This window comes from Orcinus orca, chromosome 15 (genome assembly GCF_937001465.1).
Source record: "Orcinus orca chromosome 15, mOrcOrc1.1, whole genome shotgun sequence".
NCBI classification, from domain to species: Eukaryota; Metazoa; Chordata; class Mammalia; order Artiodactyla; family Delphinidae; genus Orcinus; species Orcinus orca.
The window spans coordinates 19,762,432-19,782,149 of record NC_064573.1 but is presented as its reverse complement, the minus strand read 5'-3'; the positions used below and the strand labels follow the sequence as shown (position 1 = coordinate 19,782,149).

The 19,718-nt window shown below is 38.6% G+C and overlaps 1 protein-coding gene across 1 annotated transcript in view; it reads right to left on the bottom strand.

The window, feature by feature from the left end:
- Window positions 1-19,718, bottom strand: part of MBD2 (methyl-CpG binding domain protein 2) — a 76,574-nt gene that overhangs the window by 44,320 nt on the left and 12,536 nt on the right. Inside the window, exon 2 of the mRNA XM_004266110.3 lies at window positions 16,462-16,621. Within this exon, the coding sequence (XP_004266158.1) occupies window positions 16,462-16,621 (160 nt within the window). The remainder of the gene's footprint in view (window positions 1-16,461; window positions 16,622-19,718) is intronic.

The following is a 19,718-nucleotide window of genomic DNA, read 5'->3' as shown; positions in this document are numbered from 1 at the left end:
AAGCTCTGAAGACAGAAAGAATTTTTTACTAATTAATTTTGTATTCTACAGCAGTATCGTGTAGAATAATCTGAGAAGCTGGACGAACTGGTTTTCCCAGAAACTGTCACAAAAACAGTAAATTTTATTACCATTCTCCCCTGAGGACTGTCAAAGAGTCACTGTTAATTCACGCCCAGTTGTTGTCTGAGTTTTTCTAAATAACTACCAATCTGCCATGAACTTAGGAGTTATAAAGCCAACACTTTTTTTATGGGACAAGTTAAAGCTATTCATATATTTGAAATCTTCCTTTCAATACAAGAAAAAGTAAAATATAAGTTCCTTATATCATAAAACTAAACCGACAGGGCTTCCCTGGTGGCGCAGTGGTTGAGAGTCCGCCTGCCGATGCAGGGGACACAGGTTCGCGCCCCAGTCCGGGAAGATCCCACATGCCGCGGGGCGGCTAGGCCCATGAGCCATGGCCGCTAAGCCTGCGCGTCCGGAGCCTGTGCTCCGCAACGGGAGAGACCACAACAGTGAGAGGCCCGCGTGCCGCAAAAAAAAAAACAACCTAATTTGACAAACACACACATTCTAATAAAGTTTCCAACCTTTGATAAATCTTCTCAGTATACAGGGTAGCACTCAAATCAAAATTTAATGTATCTTATAATAATGTGTATATTAAGCTGGAAGTATTCAAATAACTCAAATAATTGTTGAGGGTTCATTCTATCCCTCTGGGATGAATACAAAAATAAATCTTTAAAAAAAATTTTTTAATTTTTACTTAATCTCTTTCCAATAAATATCTGAGATGGCTCTTAAAACTCACAAAGGACAAATACGCAATAAAAATTAATTTTAAAATTAATTTTTAAAAATCAAGGAGAAAACAAATTTCCTTTTGAAAAGGTTAACAGTGATTGATACTAGAGCTGAGCATCAAATGTGGATCTGAACTTTCTAGGGGTGTGGATGAAAAAAAGAAATATTAAATTACATAGATATCACACTCAGAAGGGAGGAAGCATACCAATTAATGAGGAAAACAAAAGCTGTCCTGGTATTAAACCTAGAAAAAAAATTAAAGACACTTAACATCACAACAAATATTTAGCAGATTTCAAATGCTTTTTCTTTCTCCAATGACCTTCCATAAAAGCCAAGAACATATTTAAAGGACAACTCAGTGAAGATGATTCTGAAAAGGACTAAACCAGAGTGTTCGGATTACTGTGTAAACTTTCAGTGATCTAACGTGATTAAGGCTAGAAAAGAGGATAACTAAAGAGGTGATGCAGAGCATGTTTCATAAACCGGTCGTTTTCAAATATTGTTTCATTCCTACCCTTAAAAATTTTTTGCAAATATATATACCCCACCTACATTTTGAAGTATTTCACATTTTAATGTAAAGAGTTGGGGAGCGGGGGTGGGGGATGAATTGGGAGATTGGGATTGACATGTATACACTAATATGTATAAAGTAGATGACTAATAAGAAGAACCTGCTGTATAAAAAAGTAAATAAAATTAAATTTAAAAAAGTTGGGGAGGATGAGCTAAGGTATTTTAAATACTGACACTTTAATAATAAACTGTTACATCATGTTAAAATGCAGCTAACAGAATCTAAATATACCCGCCATCAGCCATGTATACATAAACAAAATCTTCAGTAGTAATACATTTATTATACTCCTTTTTCCCTTTGAACAATTCCATTCCCAGAATTATTTATTTTAAACTTGAAAACCTTTAATTAATCATTTATACATCATAAAGTTATTTTTTTAAGTTTCTGTGACCTTAAAGTTCTTAGTGATAAAAAAAATTTTTTTCTGGTTTATTACAATTATTAGTATATAACTGACCCAAAACAGTAAATTATACATTTTAATAATTATTAAATATAAGAGATAAAAACTATACATGCAAATAATTTATTTAAAAATTAACTCCATAGCCTTAGATGAGTAGTCCCAATTGCTAGAACAGAATAAGATTTAATACCGATTCTATTCCTATTCTTCATTTTTTGATAGATATAACACTAAGAAACCTTGTTCACATAAATGAATAGTTTTAGTCTGTCTGTCAATTTTTTGGACTTCTTTTGAGTTATATGTCAAAATATCACATAGCAAACGATCAAAAATTTCAATAATTGACATCTACATTAAGTCCTCTGTAAATTTTATTGTGGGCAAAGAACTGTACTAGTAGAAAGATTTGACAATTGCCAAGTCATTCATTTTCTCAGTATCAACACCAATATTTCAAATTGTCCCTTTACTGGAGGTCAAACATTTTATACCATGGTAAAACTGCACACAAGCGAGAAGAGTATTATATACTCTTCTATAAAATGGGAGAGAGTTGACTATGGAAGAGGAACTGGGGAAAAAAGAACCTGTACCTCTATCTCAGGTACATTCTCAGAACCTAAGGATACAGAAATAATTCCTTTAAAACCACCCATGCTGTGTATACCATGTTAAGCCTCCACATAGCATAGTTTGAACAGCAGGAACTTAAACTATATATTCTAAATACCACTTTCCTCAGTCTAGCTTTGAAACAGTATGATAGTTCAGAACTGTACATATTCTATAACAAGCGCCTAGGGGATTCATTTTATCTTTAAAATGCATGCAAATTTTGCATTTTATTTTAGAAATTAGCCATGTTTGTTTTAATGTAAAAATGTTACTCTCCTATCCAAAATGCTTCAACAAAACTGGACACCTCCAATGGAATACTACTCAGCCATAAAAGAATGAAATTGTGCCATGTGCAGCAACATGGATGGACTTGGAGGGCATTATGCTAAGTGAAATAAGTCAGACAGAGAAAGACAAATGCTGTATGACGTCACTTGTATGTGGAATCTAAAAATACAACAAACTAGTGAATATAACAAGAAAGAAGCAGACTCACGGATACAGAGAACAAACTAGTGGTTACCAGTGGGGAGAGGGAAGGGGGAGGGGCAATATAGGGGTAGGGGACTAAGAGGTACAAACTCTTAGGTATAAAATAAGCTACAAGGATATACTGTACAACATGGCAAATATAGCCAATATTTTATAATGGCTATAAATAGAGTAACCTTCAAAAACTGTGAATCATATATTATACACCTGTAACATATAATATTGTACAGCAACTATACTTCAATTTAAAAAAGCAACAACAAACACAAAATGAAAAAAAGAAAACTGATCATTTAAGTATCATTTTAATTCTGTGGCTCTGCATATCCCCAAGAGATATTCATGCCCCAATTTGAGAAGCAAAGACTTTATTTTTCTAAGGTCACTTTCCTCATCTGTAAATGAGGGTAAATACAATAACTATTCATAAGATTCTTATAAAGATCAAACAAGATAATTCATGTATGATAATGAAAGCTCATGCAGCTTTCATTCAGTCACTGAACAAACACTGAGTGCCTACCATCTGCCAGGTACTGACCGTACGCTGGGTATAGTATCACTCACAAAACACCAAAATCCCTCAGAGCTTACATTCTCAGGGTAGAGATAAGATGACAATTAACAAAATACGTGTAGAGTTTATAGTCATGTTGGCACATGAATTCTGAAGAAATAGGAGCTATTTTTATTATCAGCACTAACATGTTATTGAACATGCTACTAAAATTTAGAAACTTGACCTATTAAGCTTTCCCATAAGGGAAGCCATCTGCTACTTCACACACAGAGGAGCCTGAGTGGTATCTTCAGGTCGAAACAAGATTATCCTCAAAATGTAATTTCGGACTTTCTCCAGAATATGCACAGTAGCCAACAGCTAATGCGTTTCCACAAAAATCAAAAGCTTTACAAAGTGCTTTACAATCCTTCGGTTTTTTATATAATTCACACACCATAAAATTCACCATTTTAAAGTATACAACTCAGTGGGTTTTAGTAGATGCAGAAGGTTGTGCAAGCTTCATAGGTTTCTGCAAAAAGTAAAGAAAAATATACCTGGGATCTATGATTTTGTACTGAAAATCCACTTCATGTAATATCCTAAATGAGGAATAAGATATTACCTTTTTAAGGAGATCAACGGAATATTAAAAAAAATAATGAAATGGGTGTACTATACTTTGAGCTCATTAAAAAAGGACATATACTTGTAGTTAATTGAAGAAGTGGAGGTTTGAAATTCATCATTGAAATCAAGTTTTGAAGACTTTTGTTTGAAAAAATAACTTCTTGGAGCTTTAGTTAATATGGGGTCATTCAAGGACAGATGGCAAAAGATTAATGAGTTTCAACCAGAACAGCTCTACTCAAACTAAGGCATCAACTGCATGGAATTCATTATCTCCTTTACATCTCTGTTGGCACTAGCTGAGTACACATCCCTAGAATTATGGAAACAGTCACCCAAATCGTTTTCTGTAGGGCTTCATTCTCTCGCTGACCTAGCGTCTACAAAGTCAGCTAACTCTTCAAGACCTATAAAACCTGGTGAAATTCACTCAATTGTTGACAGAAAACCAAGCATCCAAAATAAATCTTGACAAAACCATACCATGGGCACCTATGTCCCCAAGTCTACCTTCACTATTAGCACAAAGGCCAAGCCAGACCCTCCCAAAAGGTCTATTGTACTTTGATACCTTTGAGGTACTAACTTATAACATGCTAAACCTGCTCTCATACTGAACAGTATACTCTCATCAGCAAGTCTATTGCTAACATGGCTAAAGTTCTTCTGTTCACTTTCTGCTTCCTAGCAATCTTTATACAATCCATACCTAAATACCTACCTCAAATCAGCCAAAACATGGACCAGTGCTGTTAGTTTTTAATAACTTGTTCATTATCTTCATTCATCAGCTAAAGATAAATATCCTTTATTTATTTATTAAGGATATTTCTGCATATGAGAAAATCAGAAGTTCTCTGGAATACTAAATACAGTTGACCTTTGAACGACGCGGGAGTTTAGGCGTCAACCCTCTGCACAAATGAAAATTGGCATATAACTTATAGTCAGCCCTCTGGATCCATGGTCCTGCACCCACGGATTCAACCAACTGCTGATCGTGCAGTACTGCAGTATTTACTATGGAAAAAAATCTGCATATAAGTGGATGCATGCAGTTCAAATGTGTTTTTCAAAGGTCAACTGTAGTTCTAGTGTCTCTTGCTACATCTTACTCTTTCTTTATTCATTAAACGACCACTGTCCAAGGCATCATCATCCCAGCCTGGGTAAACAGCCTCCTGCTATAACTGGCCCGCAGCTCCCACTTCTACACCTCTACAGTATATTCTCCACACAGCAGCCAGAGAGCATATCGCTCCCTACATAAAGTCCACAAATAAGCATTCCATACCACTCCTTATGGTGGCCTCCCAAGTCCTGTCATTAGGTTTGTCTTCTTCCTTGACCTCACCAAGTACCCCTTTCCCACTCACTAACCTCCAGCCACCATGGCCTACTTTCTCCCCTCATATGCTAAATGTATCCGGCCTTGAGGATTTTGCACTGGCTATTCCCTCTGCTTAGAACACTTTTCCCTCGGGGGTTTATTTTTTGTTTTGTTTTGTTTTGTTTTTGCGGTACATGGGCCTCTCACTGTTGTGGCCTCTCCTGTTGCGGAGCACAGGCTCCGGACGCGCAGACTCAGCGGCCATGGCTCACGGGCCCAGCCACTCCGCGGCATGTGGGCTCTTCCCCGACCGGGGCATGAACCCGCATCTCCTGCATTGGCAGGCGGACTCAACCACTGCGCCACCAGGGAAGCCCTTCCCTCTGGTTTTTATAGAGCTGATTCCTTCTCATTCAGATCTTGGCCAAAAATCACACCCTCCAAAAAGCTTTCCTGATCACTCAGCCTAAAATAGCCACCTAGTCAATCTCAACCATTCTTACTTAATTTACTGTGTAGCATTTAATACTTAAATTGTGTATTAGTTTGTCATACCACTAGAATAATAAGCTCCACAAACACATAAGCTTCCTCTACTATATTTCCAGAATCTGGAATAATGTCTGAGCACACAGAATGTGCTAAATATTTTTTGTGGAATAAATGATGCATAAAATGTCTGTTACATGTAAGGTCTTGTGTTATGCAGCCCTTACTCCTGAATACTCATTGTCAGCCTGAAACGTACCCACGCTACTACGTTAAGTGGAAATTATTAACTCAACATGGTCTATGATATCCATGTCAAAATTATTAAGCATAGTCATCTGTATTATATACCTCAAGATTACCAATGTAAAATAATCCCCAGACTTGTTCCATTTATTAGTATTTAACATGAAGTTATGCTTATAGATACACAGCCAGTCCTACACAAACATCCCATGGGAAAATAAATCCTCAGATGGTGCTTTTGGCAAAGTCACTGTCAATTATAGTGATGTTATACCATGAAATAATGGGAAATAAAGAGTACAAAAAACGTATAACTCAGCAGACTGCCAACATGAGATTAAGACATCAAAACAAACTATACATTGGCAGAAAGCATGCCATATTGCTCCTAGAGAGCCACGGTTTAGGAAAAATGTTCTTCATTATGGATCTGAAAACTTCGATCATCTCACTATAACTTACTGGCCATAACAACTTCTCATCTGTATAGTAAAATGACCTAAAATTTAGCAGTGGTCTAGATAAAGGAGACTGGTATGGAGATTAAAACCTTGGGCCAAAGTGCAGGGTTAACAGGATGTCAACAGGTAAGTTATAGAGATGAGACAGGTTATCTCTTGGTTGTTACACCAACTCAAAGTTGGTGTAAGTTTCATTGGTAAGAACAATAGGACTTCCCTGGTGGCACAGTGGTTAAGAATCCGCCTGCCAATGCAAGGGACACGGGTTCGATCCCTGGTCCAGGAACATCCCACATGCTGCGGAGTAACTAAGCCTGTGCGCCACAACTACTGGGCCTGCGCTCTAGAGCCCACGAGCCACAACCACTCAGCCTGCATGCTGCAACTACTGAGGCCCGCACGCTTAGAGCCTGTGCTCCACAGCCAGAGAAGCCACCACAATGAGAAGCCCACTCTCCGCAACTAGACAAAGCTCTCGCGCAGCAATGAAGACCCAACACAGCCAAAAAAAAAAGAAGAATATTAACTTGGAGATAAACAGAGTTAATCAACTTGAATCCTAAAAAGTTTAGTGAGAATTCAGCCTGTCCCAAATGGTAAAACTATTCTCTCTTAGGGAGGTAAGCAAAGGTGTTTAAGGAGCCCATACTGTGCTGAGTAGTCCTGTAGCAGATCACTCATGTAGGAGGCTGGGAACTAAGGCAGGAATAAAGCCTGTTCTTTTGGGGCTCAGAGTTCCAGACAGGTCCTACCTGCCTAAGAAAGTTCTTCTGAGTTCACTTACAATAGTTATCTGGCAGAGGTACATGTACCTCCTTTCTAAAAAGTCAGGACAATAATATTTCAAATGTTTGTATACTCTGCTCTAGCAATTATCAAAATTAATCCCATCACACCCCACATCCTATCTTCATAATAACCAAAGAGCCAAGTCCCCCAGATCATAGGTCATCACCCAGTACTCATCTCCAAAATATTCTGTACATCCACGTCATAGTTCAATGGCTCTCAAACTTTTTTGACTTTAACTAAGAGTAGAAATATATACTTTACATCATGACTTAGTATACACAAGGGTGTGTATCACAAAAGTCACCTAAAATACTTATCCTTACTAAGTGGGATGGACACTATTTTCTATCCTATTGCATTTCATACCTTAAAAATTCCAGTCATGAACAATTACATTGATTTAACCATCTGACGTTTGAAAACCAACCCCCCACCTTACCCATCCTACCCCCCCAGTCCTTGCACTGTACACTCGAGTGACTGATCAGCAGGCTCTCCTATACCCTCAATATTTTCTTTAAACATTCTTTCAAGATGCTGGGCTTACTGAAACTTGGCTGTCCCTCAAAGATCCTATCTCCCCTAAAGTTCTTTCAAATTTAAAGAGAAAGAGTTTTTTCTCTCTCTCTTACAACTACATATCTGAGGGTCAGGAAGTGGTAATTGCCTCCTTTCTCCCCATCTTTCTCAAATCATCTATTTTTCCTCCTCCAAAAACAGGAGCTCCTCTGAAGCTCATAGGATCTGACTATACTACTGTCTACCCTTTGTCCCTGCTTTCTCCTTATTCACTAAAGACTTTAGTTTCTGTTTCACGTTTTCCTCTCCACCCCAACTCTTGTCATTCTTAAAGGCCTCACTATCCATGTGGATATTCCACCCAACATCCTGAGTCCTCTGACCTATTTGTCCACCCAACCTCGCCCACCTAACACTACAGGCACAGGCTTCCCAACACTAGTAACTGCACCATCTCCAATATCTCAATCAAGCGTCCAACTCTCCAATTTCTACTTCCTATCCTTGTAACTCACAGAGGACTTACTCTCTGCATTCCTTGAACCCATCAATATTTCCCATCCACTGACTGATCATATTTCTTCCTCTTCCATAACCTCTTTCACATTCCTCCCTACCCAGTATAGATTCCATGGTCCATCATCATTGTTATTACACTGCAAATATGCTTAACTTTCTTGCCCTCTGTGGTTTTTCCACTTGTGCTATAGACCCCATTCTTATCCTTTTGACAATCATTAAAATGGGAGATTACCCAAATCAGCATCCCTTTCATCTACTATCTAGTGATTCTCCTTCCTAGCCAAGAAAATTTATTGAAAGAATTGTCCATGCTGACAATTTTAACTCTCATTCACCTTCAGCCCAATCCAATCTAGCTTCTCTTCCCACTGAAACTACTGCTATCAAGGTTATTAATAACCTTCATGCTGCCAAACTCAATGGAAATTTCTGTCTTCCTCCATTCAAACTTTCAGCAACAATCAATGTAACAGACCACTCTCTTTTTTGAAACCTTCTCCTCTTCTATGTCTCTCCTACCTTACTAGCCATTCTTTCACAATCCACTTTGCTGATTCCTTCTACTCTAACCCAATTTTAATTACCAGACTTTCTCAGAGCTTTGTTCTGGATCCTTCTATCTATCTATCTACCTATCTATAAACTCCAGTCCCATTACTTGGAACACTACTTACGTGCTAATGACTTTCCAGCTCAGACCTCTCAATTAGTATACACACATGACATGACATGTCCATTTGGATGTTTAATAAGCATCTCAAACTCTGCATATTCGAGGTTGAAATTATTGTATTCACCCATATAAATTCTTTCCTAAGGCAATCTCAGTAGATGGCAATCCAATCCACCCAGTCACTCAATCTATCTAAAATCTAAGGGCTCACACTTTGAGTCTTCTCTGTCATCTTTCACAACCAATTCATTAGTAAATTCTGTCAATTCTATATTCACAACAGAACTAGGGTCTATTCACTTCTATTAGCACATGTGTCTAGGCCATCGTCGTTCCTCATTGTGCTACTGTTAACAGCTACTTGCTCCTCACTTCCGCTTCTGTCAATTTCATTTCCAATTAACAGAAACCTGTTCTCAAGAGTGGCCCACACTTAAGTGAGATGCCAGTAATCCCCTGTAAGGACTTCAAGGCCTAGAAATGCTGGATTCATCAGCTGTAATCTACTCTCTCCTCCTTCCACCCCCAACTATATCCAACAGAGAGAGACCAAAAGACACTCTGTTCAGCAAGGGCTTAACACAGTGATGAAAAAAGCACCAGCATCTTTGGGAAAGATTTTACTTTCCCGATAGGCCAGGAATGTTGATATAAGGAATGAGGTCTCTGTTTTCAGTTTGGATGGAAAGATTCTAGGAAGGTAGAAGCCAAGCGGTACTTCTTACCACAATACCAGGAGTTGGTAATCAGACTGATCCTACCACAGGGCCCTTTAGTGCTGGTTGACAATGGGGTCCCTAGGACAGAAATAAATCACCCCTCTAAGGTGCTACTTCAATAACTGAAAAATTCCTAATCAGTTAAACAAATGCCTAATTTGAGCTACAGCAAATGAGCTGGTCTTTTAACATCTTCTGCCAAAGCCTTGCTCCCTCTTCCTGTCTGTAAAACAGTAGTTATTAACTTTTTCGGCTACAGTCTCCTTTAAGAAGTTGATGAAGATAGACTTTTTCCTTAAAAAATTCATAACAGGGGCTTCCCTGGTGGCGCAGTGGTTAAGAATCTGCCTGCCAATGCAGGGGACATGGGTTCGAGCCCTGGTCCGGGAAGGTCCCACATGCCACGAAGCAACTAAGCCCGTGCACCACAACTACTGAGCCTGCGCTCTAGAGCCCGTGAGCCACAACTACTGAAGCCCGCACGCCTAGAGCTCGCGCTCTGCAACAAGAGAAGCCACCGCAGTGAGAAGCCTGTGCACCGCAACAAAGAGTAGTCCCCACTCACTGCAACTAGAGAAAGCCCACATGCATGCAGCAACAAAGACCCAACGCAGTCAAAAATAAATTAATTTTTTAAAATTCATAACAGAAAGTATTACACACATTACAAAGGTTCCTGAAGAGCATCCTGAAACGTGGACTCTCAGGTTAGACACCTCCCTAACTCTACTGGTTCCTGCCAAGTTGGCCTCTTTCAACTTTTACAGGAAAAATAATAATAATAATAATGTTCCTTGATGGTGCATTCTCTTCTGAATATTGTCCTCTTTCCTCTACCTCTCATTCAAGCTTCACAAGAGTAGTCTAACCATTTTATGGGGAGATGCAGAAATGCACATACGCGTACATGCTTGTAAATGCACAGAAGCTCTGAAAGGACATACCAAAAACCCCAACTGGTTAACAACAGTTTCCTCTAGGGAAGAGGCTGAGCTTGAGAGACTGAAAGAGGAGAGAGATGTTTCTCACTGAATATCCTTTCTACCATGTGTGCAAATCCTAATCAAATAATAATATCAAATAAAATTTTTTTAAACTTTTAAAACAGCAGGCTACATTTTTGCTTCTAATACCTCATTTCCCAGAAACTTTCTGGCATTCTAAATATGACTTCTGGTCCTTCTATCCCTCAAAAGCTGGTTATATCAAAGTCACAAGGTGACTTCTAATTTGAAAATCCAATGAATACTACAAAGTCTTTATCCTCCTTGATCTCTCCACGGCATCTAACCAAAAATCTTTCCTAGGCTTTTATAACACCACGTTCTCTTCATTCTCCTACTACCTTTCTGGAAGTTCCTTCTTACTCCCCACACAACTAATTTATTCACTGCCTACAGTGTGACAAGATACTTTTCTGTTTGCCCCTATGTTGGGCGATCTCAATATGTTTTAGCAAACCACTATGACAGGAGTTCTCGAAGTGTGACCTGGGAAACCCTGGCGGTCCACAATTTCTTTTCAGACGTCCAAGAAACAAAAGTATTTTAACTCAATCTTCCTCACCAACCCCCTCCCCAAACCTGCTCTTCTTGTCCTACTTCCTACTGACCCCTGTCCCAAGTGACTCAAGCCAGAATTGTAGCTAGCATCAACAATTCCCTCTCTCTACAATCATCAGGTACTCATATCTACTAATTTCTGTTGACTGAGTCTCACACCTTTTCATACCTCCTAATACAGCATTAATTCAAGCCATCATTATTTTTCTGGACTAAAACAACTCAAACTGCTCTCCCTACTTCAAGTCTCCCCTTTTCCCAAATCACACCTACTGGATATTCACCTATCCAATACCCAATCTGACTTCCACCATTACCACCAGCTCACTTAAGTTTCTCAACTTGCACCAATATTGCTCCCAAGATACATTAGCTCTCTACAAGAATTTGTTATTATTTTGTTGAAGATAATTAAAGCAAACACCTGCTAGATGGTTTGATTAAGTACTTAGGACACAACCATACAGAATCCAATGCTGTGTTTATAATCACAATAGCACAGTACCATAAACCAAGGTAATTCATGAGAAAATAATGGCAGACTTATACAATTAATTCCTTCAAGAGAACATAATGCTCTTTATTTCCAAATGTTTCAAATGTGTGAAATGTGATGAAAGAACTGAGTCTTTCCAAGGTATTAGCAGAGTTGACAAGTCAGGCTAAAATACAATTTGTTCCACACCATATTCATATTGTGAGCAAGCTGTAAAATATATCCACGTTAATGTTAGGGAACTGGAATTTTATTAGTTTTGTAGATTTAATTCATAAACATTTCAGTATTGTTAAGAGCTAGAAACACAAGGAATTCAGTTTAATATTTACACATCTGAAACATTAAAATAAATTCCTAGCAAGAAAACCAAGCTGCTCAAGTTCCTTAAACATATCCTGTGCTGAGAAACACCGTACTCTTCTTTACCCAATCTTAAGACTGTTCTCTAATTCTTAAAGAAATGTATCTTTTTAAGAAATTAACTTCCTTCATAAAATGTTGAGGATCATATCTCTAAAACACTGAAACATCTCCTCTTTGAAAAAGCAAAGCCTGCGTAAATACCTAGACAATATTCAGCTTTCGAAGCAAAAGTTGTATTGAGAGGCATAGCTCTAGAACTGTGCAGTCCAATACGGTAGGCCCTAGGCACATATGGCTACTTAACCTTTAAATAAAACTAAAAGTTCAGGGCTTCCCTGGTGGCGCAGTGGTTGAGAGTCCGCCTGCCGGTGCAGGGGACACAGGTTCGTGCCCCGGTCCGGGAGGATCCCACATGCTGCGGAGCAGCTGGGCCCGTGAGCCATGGCCGCTGAGCCTGCGCGTCCGGAGCCTGTGCTCCGCAACGGGAGAGGCCACAGCAGTGAGAGGCCCGCGTACCGCAAAAGAAAACCCTAAAAGTTCAGTTATTCAATCACACTAGCCACATTTCAAGTACTCAGCAGCCAAATGTGGCTGGTGGCTAAAACGTCTCCATCATCACAGAAACTGCTATTGATGGTGCTGCTCTACAACTTCTCCCTCTGAGTAAGCTTTGAGAAAGCTGCTCATGACTTCAAATATCAGCTCTAGGTTGATGACTTCCAAATCTGTCTCTAGTCTTTTTCCATTAACCTAATGGAATATCTTTAGTAACATACTCGATATTTCAATTCTGCTTTATCAGCTGAAGAGACGGAAGTAGCGGCTGGAAATAATCAAGGCAGTGGCAAGAAAATCAATAAGGTACAATGTGATCAATAATGGAACAGATTTTCAGGGTAAGGTTAAGACTGAGTTTGAGACAAACGGGAATAGATACTGCAAAAACCTTAGTAAGTATCAATCGAAAGATAATGTCCACTCCATTGTACCCACCAATCCTAAAAGAATTAAAAACCATTTTGCAAAGATCTTCGAAAGATATTTTTCCAAACACACCTGAAGATATTCACCCAGTAAATTCCCCTTTGATATAAAAGATACATTAAAATCACAGTTTATAATCAGTCAATATAAACAATTTAGCCTGTTTCAAAGTTTATTTTGTTCATTACATTTCTAATTCTTTAAAGATACGAGTCTTTAAAAAAATTTCACTCCTAGGTATACAGCCAAAGAAAACGAAAGCACTAATTTGAAAAGATACATGCACCCCAATGTTCACAAGCAGCATTTACAATAGCCAAGATATGGAAGCAACCTAAGCATCCATCAACAGATGAATGGATAAAGAAGATGTGATATATAAAGATACAGATACACACACACGCACACACACACCCCTGAATACTACTCAGCCATAAAAAAAGAATGAAATTTTGCCATTTGCAACAATATGGATGGACCTGGAGGGTATTATGCTAAATGAAATAAGTCAGACAGAGAAAGACAAATACTGTATGTTATCATTTACATGTGGAATCTCAAAAAATAAAACAAACCAGTGAATACTAAAAAATAATAATACAATTAATAAAGCACTTCAGCCAGGTTCACAACTACATAGCAAAACACTACTTCAGATTCCTGTTTATCACTTTAATCTCTCAATTTTCTCTATACTGTATTATTATAAAAAAATACCTAATATAGTTATTATTAATTACCCACAAACATGTTTTCTGCTTTATAGAGATATTTAATGTTGATGTTACTCCAAAAGAGAGCGTACTTGAAAGAAAAAAAAAAAAAGGAAAAACTCCATCTTCTGTCTACTCAACTAAAATAAAATCAGATACAAAAATAAATCAGGCCCCCCAAAATTCAGACAGAGAGCTTCAGAAAACAATGATAATAAAAGGCATTTCCAAAATATGCATGGTATATTAATTTATTCAGTAAACATTTATGACCACTATAAACTTCTGGAATGAGGTGAATAATACACAAACATTCAGCAAACATTTATTAAGTACCTACCGTATGCTAGGCTTTGGACTAAATATACCAAAACAAAACAAAAGACACGGACCCTGCCCTCACGGAGCTCACACTCTAGCTGAAGCCGACAAGCGATCACAAATACAACGGCCAAGCACCAGGGAGGCATTATGGAAGGAAGGACTGGTTCTGCCTGGAGGGTGCAGAGCGGGCTTCACAGAGACGGAGACAGTGGAGCTGGGCCTTGGACGAGGAGCAGTCCAGCAGATGGAGGGGAAGGGGGAAGCACACTCCAAGCAGAGGAAACAGCACATGAGCAAGCAGAATCTTGAAAGCACATGCCACGGTGCAGGATGATGAGCAGTCCAGCGCAGCTAGAGCGGAAAGGTACATACAAACTAAAGAGACGAATTAGTTTTAGGTTTTTAGTGAATCATAACTACCAGGAAGTATATCTTCATATTACACTTAGCGCAGCTTAACTGTGATTCTGGTAACAACAGAGTAGTTTGAAAGCATTCCATTCATTTCATAAATATTTAAGCCCCTTCAAAAGACATCCAGCACTGTTCAGAGTTTTAAAAAGGCAGTTTCAGAAAAATAAATAGTGATTTTCCTCCGTACATCTAAGCAGCAAAATAAGCCCAGAATAAAGACTTTCTTAAGCTGAAATCACCCAGCTTCGCCTCGACACACTCAAGGTCCCAACCTGAGCACCCCCCGACTCCTACCCTACCTCATACCCTCCTTAACACCTTCAGAACCATCAACCCACAGTAACACCATAGTTAAGCGATACGGAGGCAATTCCAGCCTTCCCTTCCCACTCTGCCTCTAAACATGGTACTTGCTGATGCCCCTTTGGAAACCATGCCAGGTAACTAACGCAGTATGTGAGGAAACAGTGCATTCTCACCTCCACACCATTTTTTTGGAAATCAAACTATTGTTTAAAAAAAAAAAAAAGACAACTGTTAAGCTGAATTCTGAAAAAAAAGAGGGATATGAAGCAGAGATCCCATATTCTCCAGGAAAAGTAAAAGGTGAGGAGGAAGAGAGCTCAGGTCAGAAAAGTTTCCTACACTGGCCACCAGGCAACACTGTTCACTGAGGTAGCTCCCTGCCTAGGAAGCTACAACGGGAACAGGAAAGGAACTTGCTAGGTAATTTCACATAAATTCCTGTTTACTCCTCACAACAACTAAAGGAAAGATTTTATTACCTAAATTTTACAAATGAGAAATCTGAGGCCATCAGAGGTTAATAAAGTTGCCCATGACTGCATGAGCTGTTAAGAGGCAGAGCCACTACATCAAACCATGCCCGCCCCACTCCATACACCGCCCCAGTTCCTCAAGTGAACGCGGCACTCCCAAGGGGCACACAGGGCTACATTGACCAAATACCTAGAAAGAAAAGCCCTTCCTTTTCCCTCCACCATTTTCATGGTCAGTGTGAGACAACGGTGGTGGCAACACACATACGTGTGTTTCTCTGAAATTTAGAGGGAAAAAAACTGGAAAAAAAAAAAAAGGTTATCTAAGATTAGTTGTTTCGGGGCCGCGGGGAGGTGGGGAGCTTTCTCTGTACAGATAGTGGGTGCTTTAATACAATTAAATTAGCATCAGAATTCAAATGCTACTCATTTAAATTCCTGTACAATAAACCATCAACTAAGCAACTCAGTAAAAATAAGAGCTAATGGAACAATCTCCAATCACAGTATTAGAATGAGAATATTATTCCTAAAGGTCACTATCCTCAACATCATCAAAAAGTCAAAATAAAAACTGCTCTTTCTCAAATCCTAATCCTGAAAATTAACAGGTAAGTATAAACTATGTGGTAGGTAAGGATACTTGCGCCACAATAAAATTTTGCCTCTTTTTGGGCAACAGGAACTATTTTAAGGGGGGGAATAAAGGAGACAATTAACATCAACAAAGAAATCTTTTGTAAATAGTCCCAATGGGCCAAAAGTGTGATGTATGTTGGCCTAGAGAGATACTGAAATGCTGTTTTCAACTGTGCACAATTTTACTTAGGCTATCTCTCTGTAAGCCAACTACCAGAAAATTAATCAGATATATAAGTCAAAATGCTTTGGAGGGGGAGGTGAAAAAAAAACTGGGACATTCAGGCAACCAAAATTCCAGTGACATAGTACAATGTAAGATACTTTTGGGAGAGCTTCTGGAATAGCATTCATTTGCTATAAGTAAATTAACCAACCTTATTTTGATTGAGAGGATCATTCCGCAGTCTCTGTTTGTTCTTCTGTAATTTACTAGGCATCATCTTTCCAGTTCTGAAGTCAAAACTGCTGAGGTCAACAGTATTTCCCAGGTACCTTGCCAACTGAGGTTTGCTTCTGAACTTCTTACCACTTGGACTAGAAGAAAGATAACATTAATTGTACAAAAGACAACAATATTTACCCTAGATCACTACATAACCCTTTTCTTCATGCCTTCTTTTCTGCTCCCAATTACTATCACATCACGATTTTACATTTTTTTTTCAAAGAAATATTAGAAGTTTTAAAGGAACTTAATTAGAACTTTTTATCTCCTGTAAAAAGAGATAATGTGTCACCTAATATAATACTCCACTAGGTACACCCCTGGAGCACATAACAGATGTGAATACCGATTATCCCACTGGTCACTCACCCAGCAACCATTAACAGAATCCCAACCCAAACAGCATGCACAACACAATGTGCACACTGCAAACGTCTTCAATCTTACAAATTTTCCAAACTGATTTTTGAAATCTTTTTTTCTGTATTACACATACACAATGCCAACAGTAATCACAAAGAACTTCAAAACAAATTGTTCTAAAGTCAACAACTCTTGTTAACAACACATTTACACAACACTTGGAACCCATATAATCTTTGCGCTACCGATTTGAACTCATAACATTCACAACAGAAAAAAAAATGTGTTGAATTTCTGACAATATTTAAATGCTCCCTAACGTTACTGAAAGAAAACTAAGGCAAACATTTGCAAATGTGTTTGTATGATGCTGACATGACTTTTGTTAGCCTAACTTTTATCTGAGAGAAGGATATCAAGAATAACTCATTTCCTGTAAGAAAAACTGTCGAAGCTGGAAAATGACAGAAGTGCCATAATTATATAGAGGGCTAAACTAAACTAGTCTTTCCTAAAAAAATTTTTCCCATATTGCACTGAAATGTAAGAAAAATTTTATAGGAAGAATACCCCAAAGTCTCATCTAATAAATTTTCTGAACCAAATGTGCTAGAATAAACTGCAGTGGGATATGTCACCAGAAGAGAATTGTGAGAATTCTCAAATACCTCTCAAAGAAGCCAACATGTCATATTGAGAACTTAACCTTGCACCAGCTGACTACAATAAAAGAAAAATAATTCAACAGGAAGACAAAAGAGAAAAGGCTGGAAAACCAAGCAATTTACGTTTCCCTGGAACAGCAAAACTTCTCTCTGGGTCAAGTCCAAATCAACACACCCCAGTCTGTCACAAATTCCATGGTATTCTGCCACCACAGCCTTCAACACAACTGAAGATCGTATCAACATTCTTTTTCCACAATCACATGACATAGCTATTCCTGAAACACAATTCAAGGTATAGAATTCAGCCTACAGATGAAGATAACAACCAGTTAAGACCAGAATGTAACAGAATAGAAAGAAGCAAACAACAACCAGAACACAGCAGAGGAAAGAATATAGAATTATGTAGAAACAAACCTCAACTCCCATTCTAATCCAGATTTCCAAATATGCTCAGTATCACAAAATAAAATAGCACGTAACCCTCAATACTGTTTAAAACTTGAATCATTTCTGCTCACTGCAAACTTCCACCCCCAAACCTGATCTTCTTGTGTTGCCCTCTACTGTAGCATTATTGTCTACTTAGCAACTACTCTTCAAGCTAGGAGGCCAAACACAATGTTCAATGCTCCATCCCTCAGCCCACACATCCAATACCAAGTTCTAAATGTTCAGAGACTCCCCAATGCTGACAAAATAGTTTTGCCTCCTTAACAGAACATCAAAAACCTTCCATCTGTTCAGGTTTTTTTTTTTTTCCTGACTTTTTCCCACCAGCCTTGAACACACCTCACATTCTAAACTCAACATCACCAAAATATGCCATGTACCTTTGACTTCCAGCCATGTCTTTCCAGGTGGAAGGTTGAGCATAAGCAATATCCTGTCTATCATAAAACTATTAAATCTGGGCTTCCCTGGTGGTACAGTGGTTGAGAGTCCGCCTGCTGATGCAGGGGACACGGGTTCGGGCCCCTGTCCGGGAAGATCCCACATGCCGTGGAGCGGCTGGGCCCGTGAGCCATGGCCGCTGAGCCTGCGCATCCGGAGCCTATGCTCCGCAACGGGAGTGGCCACAACAGTGAGAGGCCCGCATACCGCAAAAAAAACAAAACAGAACAAAACAAAAACTATTAAATCCTCCAAGCCCAGCTAAAATATCACTGCATCTATGAAGTTGTCTGTGATTCTGAAAGCCCACTTAGAAATAATTCGACTATCCCTCAATTCTACTTCATTACAATTCTAAACATTCCCTTGATTAGTAAACAACCAAAAATTACGATGTCCCTTATTAAAACCCTCAAACATAACGTATACAGCCTAGTACTGAACAAAGTAACTTCTGAGAGCAAAAAAAAAAACCTCTCAGTTGAATAGTTAAGAACATGGTTTTCATTTGCAGACACAATGGAACAGAAAAGTCTATGCTTATATAAAACTTACATTGTCTGGAATTTAAAAACTGAACTGGAAAATATTTTCATGGTTAATCTTATACTACATAAAAAGTATTACTGAAAAACCCAAGTTAATGAAAAATCGGTAAAGAGTACCCTGTTATTATATCCTTATATAATTACGAATAATTTTAATTAAGCTAAAATAGGCATATAGTCCTTATAATCAGATATTCCAGTTACTGGTAAATAAGATTCTGATAAACTACTTGATATACAGATACAAGCATCTGTAATGCACAGCTACAAGTACTGGTCATACACACTGTTGCCTTCAGAACGTGCTACAAGTCATTTTCTTCTCCGTAACTGCTATAGCTTGTGCTTGGTGCTTTAAGGAAAGCCAACCTGGCTGCCCCAAGGGATTTTAAGACCATGGACCTTCCTCTGCAGGAGATGAAGGCAAGCATATTAGAAAGGCAAGGCCCATGGGAATGGTTAAGCAGAAATTCTGTCCATAGGGACCACTGCACAACGGCAAAATGACTCTGGAAGTGGTGGCCGAGGAAGTCAGTGCTAGATAAACAAAACAACTGTATGTCACTAAAGTGACTAAGTTATCATCTGTCTGCCCTCTAAGATGGCTGCTGTTAGGTAACAGTCTCAGACACACCAGGACTTAATGTGACTAAGCTTTTATTCTAAAAGCATCAAGTTGTAACTCAGGGAAATTATTTTTTTTTAAACTCTAG